At 35.2% G+C, this 13,016-nt stretch overlaps 1 protein-coding gene across 2 annotated transcripts in view; it reads right to left on the bottom strand.

Annotated features, from left to right (window-relative positions):
• plod2 (procollagen-lysine, 2-oxoglutarate 5-dioxygenase 2) overlaps nt 1–5,512 on the bottom strand; it is a 58,011-nt gene extending 52,499 nt beyond the window's left edge. Inside the window, exon 1 of one of the 2 annotated variants that reach the window (XM_030123563.1) lies at nt 5,057–5,512. In XM_030123563.1, the coding sequence (XP_029979423.1) occupies nt 5,057–5,159 (103 nt within the window). In that variant the 5' untranslated portion in view covers nt 5,160–5,512. The remainder of the gene's footprint in view (nt 1–5,056) is intronic. The other variant, XM_030123564.1, reaches the window with a different exon arrangement.
• Between the last annotated feature and the right edge of the window lie 7,504 nt (nt 5,513–13,016).

The raw sequence follows: 13,016 nt of genomic DNA, 5'->3' as shown, positions 1-13,016 counted from the left end.
TAAGGCTACACCCATACATTACATAGCATTAGTTCACACACACACACACACACACACACACACACACACACACACGCACACACACACACACACATTACATAGCGTTAGTTCACATACACAGTATACACAGTGAAGTAAAATATATAAGGACAGGTTTTGGCTTAAGACAATTTTGTTTTTCTATTTCTGTTCTAAAATGGCTCTTTTGATAGTAAAGGTTGCCAACCCATGGTATAGGACATGCCATTAAAAAAATGAATAGCAGCACTTCCAGAACTTTCCTTTTTAACCAATATTTGTTTTAAACGGTTCATTTATCAGTGTAATTACTGTATTTTACAGTGACGCCCTGACCTTTTGGGTTTATTGCATTACTTTTTGCTACCACAGGTCACTAGGCTTGTGAGTTTATTTCTGTTTATATAATGATGCTTTAAGGTTTGCCCACAGTAAAGTGTTTGTTTCTGTCACATTAACTTGTTTGTGTAACATGATGTTTAAGTGCAGCTGAAGGAATAATGATGAAGAAGTACAGGAAGTCCATCAGATATGGGTCTGGTGCAGTAAGTCTGATTTACACCGATGGTTCCGAGTTACGTTACACTCAAAATGTTACTGATTCATTAGAAAACAGTGAAGGAGCAAAATAGTGCACCGCAATGTAATGAACAGAAAAAAAACTATATGTGTTGTATGTACACAGAAATGTGGAATTCTCATCTAGATATTATCCAAATATTGTAAAAAATTTAACCCAAAATTAGCTTATAGGCACATCATGTTACACATAAAGTCACACACTTAAAACACCAAAAACAGAGAAAACTAGTAGAAAAGTTGCTTGTATTTTATAAGAGGTGAGATAGTTGTGATTCAGATCCTGATTCTACCTCAGACGACTGTTGTATAATCTTTGACCAGATCGCCAAATCCCAAATCCATAACAGGTTCTTAAAGAGGTCATATTGTGCTAAACCCGCTTTTATTAGTCTTTGGTACATTTATTTGTGTTATTGTGTTTTTGTGACCCTAATAGTTGAAAAAGTTTGAATTTGAACCCTCCAGGTACTGCAAAACTATCTTTATATTCATTTTGGCAAAAATCAAGTGGATTTCTGCAACCCATTGTTTTTGTTTTGTTTTTTTTGTTTTGCTTTTTAATAATCTTTGTATTAGGACACATTTTCAGTACAGGTATAAGCATGTACTATTTTCCAAAAAACCCACTAACAACAAACAAAAACTTAAACTAAAAAAAAAAAAAAAAAAAAAAAAGGAAAAATAGTACCCTCCCACTTCCCACCCACATTGGTCCACATTCACTTAATTATGAGTATTATAGCTATTCTTTTCTGTTGTGTTTTCTAATGATGTTTTATCAAAGCAAGAGAGGAAAGTAATCGTTGATCCTCTGAGAGAAAATTTGGTCTTTTCCAGTTTCAAAAAGATATTCTGTCCGTTATCCAGGCGTGTTCTGCTGGAGGTTTAGGCGACTTCCAAAGAAGGAGGATACATCTACAGGCAATCGAAGAAGCAAATACTAACACATTTATTTTTTTGTAACCTGTTTTAATTTCTGCTTAATTTGTTACGTCTGAAACTAGTTATATCACAACATTTGCATATATAAGGTCAAGACTTCTGACAAACATTTCTCCGAGTACAACATAATTGTTTATCAGCAGCAGCAGTTGTAGTAAAAACTGTAAATGTGTTCCAAGCTTCGAGACGATTACATAAAATGCTCAGTTGTTGGTAGTATTAACAAACACAAGTGGCTGAACAGGACAGAGAAGCACAGCCAACAAGCTGGAGGGGGCGGGGCATGAAGTGGCTCATGTGCATTTAAAGGGCCAGCGCTCAAAACCACCTTTCTAGTGTCATTACACAGACATAGGGTTGAAGATGGACCTGTGGAGTTGAATTAATGAAGAATTCAGACCCAAGCAGAGTGTTTACAGTTTATGTAGACCACAGGGAAATGTTTCAAAATGTATAATTCCATCAAAAAAAGCAAAATATTACTCCTTTAATATGTTTTGCTTCACATAGTGAATGATTTTTGTGCTAAACAAATCTAGTATCTATTAAAACATTCATTATATACATCAGGGGTGTCAAACATACGGCCCGGGGGCCAAATCCAGCCTGGGGGATGAATTTGTGAAATGCAAAAATTACACTAACATATTATCATTTTATTTCAGGTTCCACATTCAGACCAATTCAATCTCCAGTGGGTCAGACCTGTAAAATAAAATCATAATAAACTATAAATAATGACAACTCCAAATTTTTCTCCTGGTAAATCTACATATTTTAATGTAATTTTACTGTATTTACACTAAAACAAACTATCAATTTTCAAAAAACATGAATAACCTGAAGAAATAGGAACTACCTGAAATGTCTTAAGAGTACAATTTTACAACATTATGTCCGTTATTAAATGTTTTGTGTATTTATAGATCCACTGTGATCTGTAAGTTGTAATGCACATGTGTAAATGATAAACTGAAGCGTAATATTATTCAAATTGCACCTATTTTTCTTGAGAAAATTCAGTTTGTTTGTTACCCACATTGTTTTAAAGGATCGTTGGTAGATGTAAACATTTTCATAATCTAATTCTTTCCCTTTTTCACTTTAAAACATAGATGAAATATTGGAGTTGACGTTATTTATATATCATTATGTTAATATTTTACGACTCCAGCCCACTTGGGGTCAAACTTGCCTGAACTAAATGAGTCTGACACTCCTGATATACATGATACACTTAATATGATTGTATATTCAAAGTACTCCTTACAGTAAAATTAGCTACAAACCTATGTGAAGGTAGTAAATAAATTAAAAAGTGAAATACAATATACCTGCCAGAAATACTTAAATACTTGTGTTCTGACTTAGAACTAAGAGATATTGACATTTAGGATGAAAGCACCAAAATAATCATCATGAGTTCTTTCACAGCCATTCTTTCTCGCGATTTATCAGCATAAACAGACGAGAACATCCTTTTTTATTAACTTATCAGAGCTGTAATATTATAAAATCCATCCCGTCTCTCCTCTTTCAGCAGTGTCGCTCTCACAGTCGTTCAGAAATCAGTGAAAGGCTCCTTTCAGACAGTCAGACAGTGGGGGTCTACCCCACCCAATTTTTGTAACTTTCCAAAGCTGACAAACCAACAGCCACGTCTGCTGTCCACAGTAACTGCACCAGGTGGGCTTAGGTGTGAAATGTGCAGAGAGCTCTATCAACATTACTGCTTCTTCTCCTGTCGCTGTTCTGTGCTGATTGGTTGAACTGACAGAGTGGCATCGATACAAAGAGTAGAGAAGAGAAGCGCACAGTCTACTGCATTTGAACTCTACAGATCTACTGTTAATTGTTAGTGTAATCAAACTATGTAGATTTTGCTCTGAAGGCTCTCTAACCTCTGTTTTTCCTGTATTGTTATGCACCATCGCTATGACAACCAGCATCTTACCCATCTTGTCTGAAAGAGTATACATCTGCACATTCTGATGCAGTAAACAACACATCATCCACTTTAATGTTGTGATGGAAATTTCCTCACTCTGTAACCTAACAGAGGTGATTAACTTCCCATTTTACCGCTCCACTTTGTGTCATTTTAATGTTTTCTGGGAAATAAAAGGAGAATAAATGATATGGATGAGGAAAAAATGACTCATCAAGCTGATTCCAGTTGTTTCCGTTGCATTAGCACATCATATACCGGCCTTTTCTTCTGCTTTTTTTTTTTTTTTTCCTTTTTTTATACAAATTAATAACACAAACAGGTCATAAAAAGGCTCTTACGTATTTGTAACAGTATGTAGTTGGAAAATTAAGAACAAACAATATAATAAGGCTCATGGTGTGTTGTTGATAGAAGACACATTTCCTGGAATGTGAGACGCATTTATTGTACTTTTTCATGTCGATTACATGGATCACAGTTTGCTGATTACATTTTATGTTCAACATTGCAAAATCTTCCATAGATGACAATTATGCATCACAGTAATGTTTTGATTGTTTTTTTTTCCCCAATATTATCTTTTTCCTTATTGAAGTTTTAAGAAGCAGTTGATGTTAATGCGACTAGTGTCTGAGAAGACCTACCTAAGTCTAGTCTACAGAATTAAATTTAACTAAACTGTCCCTTGATTGTTTTACTGCAGTAAAATGCAACATTAACACCCAGATTTCCAAGCTTAACCTACGCACATATGACATTACACTGACATTAAAGGCATATGCATCCACTTATACTGTTGTGTGTTGGTTTTATAAGACGCCTTGTGACTGTGAAAAAGACCTGTGTTTAACTGAACTGATTTTAGGGCAATTTAGAGCAATTTAGCCAGAGCTACATGTTAACAGGGGCAGATTTTCTAACAAGTCAATAAAGTTGTGGCGCATGGGAGTTAGTGTGGTATGAAGCCTATAACATACTGTATATATACTGTAGGTTGTGTTTAGGAGCAGGTTGTTGGCTCTAATCCATACAGATTTAATTATAACATGTTTACAAGCATTACTCATTGTCACCTCCCTGTTTGTCAACCACTGAATGCAAATATCATTGTGATTTTATTTAATATATGTTTTGTTTTGTTTTGTTTTTGTGCTTATTTGCATGATTTGATCCAAAGTAAGTGAAAACCCTCAATCCCTCGCCTCCACTTGGTGAGTTATTTCTTGCAGTGACATTTAACAGCCCGGCATATAAAAGAAGGAGCTGCACGCAGCCGAACAACATACAATAAAAACAGCATTGTGAGAAACCGCAGACGGGACTATCATGCAATTTTACGCACCAACATATAACGCACTAAAGTTGTCTAGATTCTCACACGGGAAGCATCGGCCGTTCAACCTGCTCCTCCTGTTCAGTAACATCATGTTAAAGTGCATCTTTGGTCACTCAGATGCAGATCGAAGCCGGAAAACGGGTGGATGTAAAAGTAAAGTGGATGCGTCTGAGTCCGGGAACAATAGATGGGAAGAAAAGGGGGAAAGTTTCACTGTTGTTTCTTACCTTTAGGAATAGGCGCAGGAGTTTGGGGTGATTCAGAAGGGTAGAGTGAATTTGCAAACTTCATCCAGAATGAAAACACAAAACAAAACTTGAGGTACTCCATTGCTGTTGCGGTGCGCGTTCCCGGACGCAGTGACTCTCACCTCCCAGTCCGACAGCAGTGGTCAGCCCTGGAGGGTCCTGACTGTGGGCTCTCGCGATAATAAAATAATGAAGTGAGAGAGAAAAAAAAAATCACACGATGTATTTGAAGTTTCTAGCTCTTAAGACAGTTTTCCAGTCCAAGGGAAGGCTAGTTTAAGGACTTCAATTCAGGGACATTAGTGCGCAACAGGCGTGGTTCCTTAATTGCCAGTGCAGTCACTGTGGGATCCCAGTGAAGATAGAACCAGAGGAGGACAGATCACTGAGTTCACCCCTGACACAGGGCAGTCCTGCGAGAAAGTGTGACTAAGCACAGCTGTATTTGAACCCCCACCCCACCTCAAACTGTGAAACTGCCCTCCCCTGGTCCCCTCCCCCTGTGCACCCTGCGCCCAACCAGCACTACCCCCATATGCACAAACCACGCACAGTCAGTGTGAAACGTGCACAAATACACACACACACACACACACACACACACACACACACACACACACACACACACACATTCGAAAACGTGAGCCTTTATTCAGTGTTATTACATTTTAGGAGTTGATCCCACAAGTTCATTTTAAAGGTTTTCCCTGGTTGGTGCTCAAAATTGGACAATCTGATATCTGAGAAAATGCCTTAAGGAACAGTCTGAGAAGAAATATGCTGGATGTTCACTTGTACTACAGAATAAAAGTCATTTACTAAACTTCCTCTTTTAAAATGTGTATAAAACTGTTCTATAAAAGTAGGATGACCATGAAAAGCAGTGATTTTTACCTATTACTCCTCTGTTTTGTACTGTACTGGTAAGTCTGTATTTATATGATGATTTTCATGCAACAAAGATTCACAAATTATTATTTTTATTTTCTGTCTTTCTTTCTGTGAGCAATATTGACACCCCCTTTTCTTAAAAAAAAAAAAAAAAAAAAAGATAACAGTATATACTTTATATCAATGATGTCCTGTGTAATATGTTGTGAAACTGCTTTGAATAAAAAAAATTGAGAAATAGATAGATAGATAGATAGATAGATAGATAGATAGATAGATAGATAGATAGATAGATAGATAGATAGATAGATAGATAGATATGAACAGTGCAGATCTATAACATTTTAGATGGTCTGAAAACCTCTACTGAAGGACAGTATGTCCCTTTGTACAGTCCAGTGCAAAAGTCGTCGGACACCTGTAGGTTTGTTGTTTTTGCTGGGTTGAAATGAGCATGGATATTAATTTCTCATTCTCTTTTCTTAAGATACAAGAAAAATACAGGAAATATGTGCATACGCTTTAAAAGACACACACACACACATGCACACACAAAAACAGAGCTAAATAGGTTCTAAAGGTGAAAGTTCACGGTGACCCCTGACCTCGTGACAAAAGAAGCACAAACAGTTAGAAACATCTGACGTGTGTTGAATGAAACCTTGTATAAAACACCAGGCAAGTAAATAAAAAAAAAAAAAAAAAGTAAAATGCTGTACAGCAAATACAGGGGGGGTGAAAAGTAACTAGGCGTTAGAAATTGCTGACAGACTTTTAAATATTACTGAAGTCATGATGAAAACATTTTTTAAACAGACAACACTAATGAGGATTTCTTTTTTTTTCTTATTGTCTTATTTCTTATTTCACAGATTCAGAAGGTTCTCACTGATATCCCAGATGACATCCCTCAGAAGGTTGTTCATTCCATCTCTGGCCGTTTGAGGAAACTGGTTGACGCCACCGGTGCTTATGTTGAAATATGAAGATTTACTTTCATTTTCTCATGTAATAAAGAACATGTATCATTTATTTCAGCCAATTTGTAATAGGAGTATGGATTTTATTACCAGGTTTCAATGCCTAGTTACTTTTCACCTACCCTGTAGAATAAAGAGTAAAAACACAGTTCAGTTAAAACAGTTAGACGCAGGTTATGGTTACAGAAAATTAGAATAAAAGAATAGAACACAAATCAGGACTCGAATATAATCATAAACAGCTGGGTCTTCATCTTTGCATTAAACGCCTCAGTAGAGCATGTCTGATGTTATACGACACAGACAGAAACAGTTGGTGCGTGAAGAGAAAACGCCTGTTTGCCAACAGTCACTTTATAGACCATGGGGACACACAAAAAAACAGATGCCATACTGTCTGAACAAAATAGTAAAAAACATGTTATGTGTAAAGGGAGGTCACTTTAGATTTTACTGCTGTACGTACTTCCATATGTCTAGGATATATCTTAATACAGAGACTGAGAAATGCATATGTGTGCAGCAAACCTAGTACTGGCTTCAGACTGTTTCACAGTTCTGCATATGTTAATGGGTTCCAATAAGAAAAAGATTTTAAACTAGAAAAGCACTCGGACAGTGCAGTCCCCCACCAAGGCAGATCAGTGCCCCCCCATCACCACCAAAATTTAATCATTTGTTCCTTGTGCCAGTATCAACATTTCCTGAAAATTTCATCCAAATCTGTCCATAACTTTTTGAGTTATCTTGTTAACAGACAAACAAACAAACAAACAGACAGACAGACAGACAGACAGACAGACAGACAAAACCCCGATGAAAACATAGCTATTATATATATTTATTGTATCATGCGCTGTATCAACACATTGGCCACAAGTTCTTAATACACAACGAAACCAGTGATCCAATTAAAAATGTTGTATGTTTCTTGTTATACATTTGAAAATTGAAAATAAAAAAGACCTTGATCCAAAAAATAATGCCTGATGTGGTGGAGTTGAATAAAAGACGAGCAGAAAAATGCACACAGAGAACAGTACACTTTATTTATTGCCACATGACAGTTTTGTATGCATGAATTAGAATGAACTAATTTATTTAATTTATATGCATTTAAAGAAACTTAATTTATGAGCTTGCATAAATTTGAAGTAATTTGATCATGGTGTTTGTATGTATTTGCATGAACTCACTGTATTTGTATTAATTTTAAGAAATTTGATCATCATACTTATATGACTTATTATGTTTTTAAAGACACTTATCCTTATTTAAAAGTTTCTGATAACATAAAATGATTTGCATCACCTGTCATGTGATATTGCAGTTAGTACCCTATATAAACAGCTGTGTGTCATGATCTGTCCCATGTCTGATGAAGGCCTGTAGTCCCAAACGTCACTACTTGTGGTGAATAAAACATTTTTTTGAGGAGCTCACAGGCTGGGCTGGGATCCTGCACAACTTTTAATGACTGGGTGTGCGTGTCAATACCTCTGAAGTAGAACAAAACATGTAGAAATTACTTTAGACTGATTTATTGTTTGTTTCAATGCTTTGAGGAGCTTGTGGACACGGTGGTTTGTTTTTAACCTCTTCATTTCCACCAGATCACCTGCAATCCAGTCGCCATTTGATATTAAATACTTTAAAATTCCAACAATAAAACTTTTAATATAGACATGCTATACCTTTTTGGGAAGCCTAGATTCTCCACAACTGATTAACTATGTTTATTTTACAGTATTCCTGAGCACCAAAACATAATTAAGGAAAGAATCATTAGCTCTGATCACTATGATCAGAGCTAATGGGATTTTCTACCTGTTTGGTGTCATGAGGTCATGTTACTAGTTCATTCCATGGTCAAATATATATTGTTGTTTAAAAAAAAATGGAATAAAAACAAAAATTATCCCATAAAGACCCAAACATCCGCCATCGACCAAAAACGTCTACTGATCTAAACTGTTAATTCATTAATCCTATCAATACAAGTAAATAATTGGTGTAAAATGCAGTTTGTCATCTTTTCATGGTCATCAGATACGAACCATGTGGATGTTCAGAGGCTCCGTAGTGAACATGGAAACACCGTCATCTTCTACAACATTGATTCACCAGTAAAAACCATGGAGTTGGATCACTGATGGTAAATGGACACACTTAGTTTGCATTCAGTTAATGCTATATTGTACTGAGAAAGTCACCTTTTCTTCAGTTTTTCCTGTTTTCATACAATAACCTTTGATTTTACTCTGAGGTTTTATGAACATCTACATGATCAGTGAATTAAACATAGGAAATTGGATGATTTTCATTAGAAAAAATGCTAAATTCAGAGGATAATATTATAATAAATAGAGATAAATCACTAAGGAAAGGTTAAATAGAGAGAAAAATTCATTTGGGAACTGCTGTAAAAGTCACAGTGGGTCCTTATGGATTAAGGAAAAAAAAAACATTTCAGCTAAATTTAACCTGATGTTCTTATGGTTTTATTTTAGCCACATACATATAAAGGAAAGGTTATTATTTTTCAAATGAGGTGTCATTGATTCATTTTGGCCTTGTAGTTCTTTAGTTATAAACTTTAGAACTTGATAAATAGATGAAAATCAACACAAATCAGGTAGAGCTACCCCCAATTAAAATAATAATAATATCAGAAAATTAAAGAGAATATCAAAATGACAACAAAATGACTCTTTCCACAAAGCACTACTTACATTATTATGTATATAACATGGGTGAAACAACTGACTTCCAGTCTTTATTATAAAATACATATAATGCAAATTTATATGTAAAGTATTGTACTGGTTACAAATATTGTTTTTACTACTAAAAAATATGGACACTTTAAATAGGGCTGCACACTGCTGACAAGATCATATTCCTTTTTTTTTTTTTTTTTTTTTTTTTTAACTTTTCATATTCTGCTCTTGGGATATTCATTAATTTTTAACATCAGATATTCTCAGTTTGAAAATGGTCTTTTATTGTCATTCATCAGTGAATTGAATCGAACTGAAAAAATCTTTAATGTCCCCAAAGGGCAATTTGATTTGCAACAGAAGTGTACATATCTCACATATCACCAAAACAATCAATCTCACATAGTACAATAAATACAATAAATACAGTAAATAAATAACTAAGTCATCATATTTAATGGTGCATTGTTCCCAACAGACTATTTAAAAACTTAACAGCAGATGGGACAAAGGATTTGAGATATCTGTTTGATTTGGCTCTGCAGGGGAAAGTAAGATACGGTTTACTTTTTTTGTCATTACATGTAGTGTGTATATGAAACGAAATCAGAACTCAGGTCCAGCAATGCACATGGTAAAAATCCGATAAAATGAACCCTATATTAAAAATAATAACAATAAAATCTGATAATAACAGTAAAATCTAATAATAAATAGTGAATAAATATGCATAAATACTACAGTGCAAGATTAAAAATGAGCAGCATGTTAAACCAGGATAAAAACAGCACTGTTTTTCTGTAGCAGCATGATCAACAGTGTTCCATGGAGGTGACCAACCTGACAGCCTCTGGGAAAAAGCTGCATTTGAGCCTGGTGGTTCTGGCGTACCTTCTCTTAGATGGAAGAAGCCGAAACTCAGCATGAAGAGGATGGAGAGGGTTTGTCAAAATGGCCTTTGCCCTCAGAGTGGCTCTGGCTTGATACAAATGATCAAGGTCATTCAGGCCAGTGGCAGTTGTTTTTTGGCAGATTTTAACAACATTCCTCAGCTTATTTTTGTTTAAAACGCTGAAGTTACCAAACCAGCAAATCAAAGAAAAAGTTAAAATGGCCTCAATAAAAGAAGAATAAAACATTTTAAGAAGCTTTTTTATCAACATTAAAACACCTCAGTTTCCTCAGATAAAACAGCCTCTGATTTGCCTTCCTGCAGATGGCATCTGTGTTGGTCTCCAAGGACAGTTTGTTGTCCAGGATGGTGCCTAAGTACTTATACTGACTGACAACTTCCACTGCTGTGCCTTTGAGAAAGGTTTGGGCTGTGACATCATTGAATAGTTAACCTCTTTCTTGGATTTGTAAAGCAAAAATTTCATGTCATCAGCCACATTCTTTATTTTTCTTCAGAAATATAAAATCACCAGTTGGCTAAAATTTGCTTAGAGGTCTTATTTTGTAGAAGATGACATGATCTGATGACCATGAAAAAAACGACAAACTGCATTTTACACCAATTATTTCAATGTATGAACAGGATTAGTGGATTAGAAGTTATTCAACATTTCAGATCAGTAGATGACTTTGGTTGGCGGTGGGTGTTTGGGTTTTTATGGGTTAATACCACTGTCTGGACTGGGGCTACATCCTCACAAAGGTGGAGGTTAACTGCATTTGTAATATCAAAAATAGAGTAATTTATGGGTAATGTGTTGTTTTATAATATGGGTCAAAACCTGGTATTCGAAATTTCTCTGACGGGACATTTTAGAAACAAGTTGACAGATTAGTGTTGCGAAATGACCCACATTTTTACTTTTAAATTCATTTTTGCCTTAGTTGGACCATAAGGGATTATCCAAAACAAAAAGCTACTTTATATTGAAATAAATGTTGGAATGGCAATCAATTAAAAGTTCACTCTCTGACGGGACATTACACAGCTAAAATTTGCTTAGAGGTCTTATTTCTGTCTTTGTGCATAAGAAATCAATATAAGTGAATCCCCAAAGGAACTTTGTGTTGGTAAATGCAAGTTATGCAAATTTACAGGATTTCAGTTCTGTTGCAACATGTTGATGCTCATATGAACTATGTTTTCAGCTCAAAAATGTCCAATTTCATCACAATTAATGCTATATTTTCATGTCACAAATGGTCAAGTTATATTTGAACTGAATTTACCTGAAAAACAAACATTCTATTCTTTTAGATTCCCCAATTTTTCTTACAAGATTCTATCCTACATATCACATGTTTTATTTTTACAGGTTCAATATGGAGTATGGTGCTGATCCATCCTGCTTATGTTACGCCAATACATACATTAAGAATGTCACACGTCACTTTTTAAATCAACAGTTTTCTAATAATAAGCATTTTTATAAAGAAATAACAATTCTATATTTTTATTTACTCTTTAGTATGATGATAAACTATACAATAAATAATTCTGATCCTAGTTTTTGCACAGGGATCATTTGTGGAAACAGTGACATGGCTGCCGAGCATCAGTATGATGGGATCTGGAACAACCATGTCACATCCGTCCACTGCCACATTTTGTGTTTTTGTGTCAGCTGTTATTGTTTTAGATCCACAATACGAACATTTATGAATAAGAGGAGAATTAGCAATAGTAAGTATATAAGTTTATTACTAATAAAGTACTGGTACTGACCAGAGCATCATGGGTAATGTCACGTCCGTCCACCAGCAAAAGTTTTCACATACACGTGCTATTCCAAATCCAATATTTCTGAAAATATAGCTTCCACTGTCAGATAATATCAGTAGTCTGTGCACAAATGGATTAGCATTATTTCAACACAGTTCTATGCATTTCTTACAACTTTTTTTTTTTTTTTTTTTTGACAAAAATGGCCACTCATTTGACCCCTTAAGTAAATTTTAGCCGCAATATACATTCATACATTTTACATTTTGTGTGATTTTGTGTGTCATATTCCTATTTTTATGGACAGTATTGCGAGTCTTTCACATTTATCGAGGTACGTGTCGCTGAACCCAAAATGTCACCATATAACCCAGGTCATGTTTACTTTATCAGCCCTCAGTGTTTACCGAGGTCTAAACACACACTGATTGCTCATTTCTTTATTATGGGTGTAGATAACAGTTAAACTGAGAGTAGGTTGTCACATTCACACTTGCACATTTTTTTTATTGAATCAAATTGCAGACTTTTGTGACTGTATAATTGCACAGGCTGACGTGGTGATTGGGTTAAATTGTGCAGCTGTAGTCCAAATGGATTCTGTTGCCAGTTCGACAGTGTTTGAGTCAATACTTCTTGGAGGGTTGGTGCAGTCTGTGGATGTTAAAGAC

The sequence above is a fragment of the Sphaeramia orbicularis genome, chromosome 20 (assembly GCF_902148855.1).
Source record: "Sphaeramia orbicularis chromosome 20, fSphaOr1.1, whole genome shotgun sequence".
NCBI classification, from domain to species: Eukaryota; Metazoa; Chordata; class Actinopteri; order Kurtiformes; family Apogonidae; genus Sphaeramia; species Sphaeramia orbicularis.
Note: the sequence above shows the minus strand (reverse complement) of the source record. Positions and strands in the feature narration are given on the sequence as shown.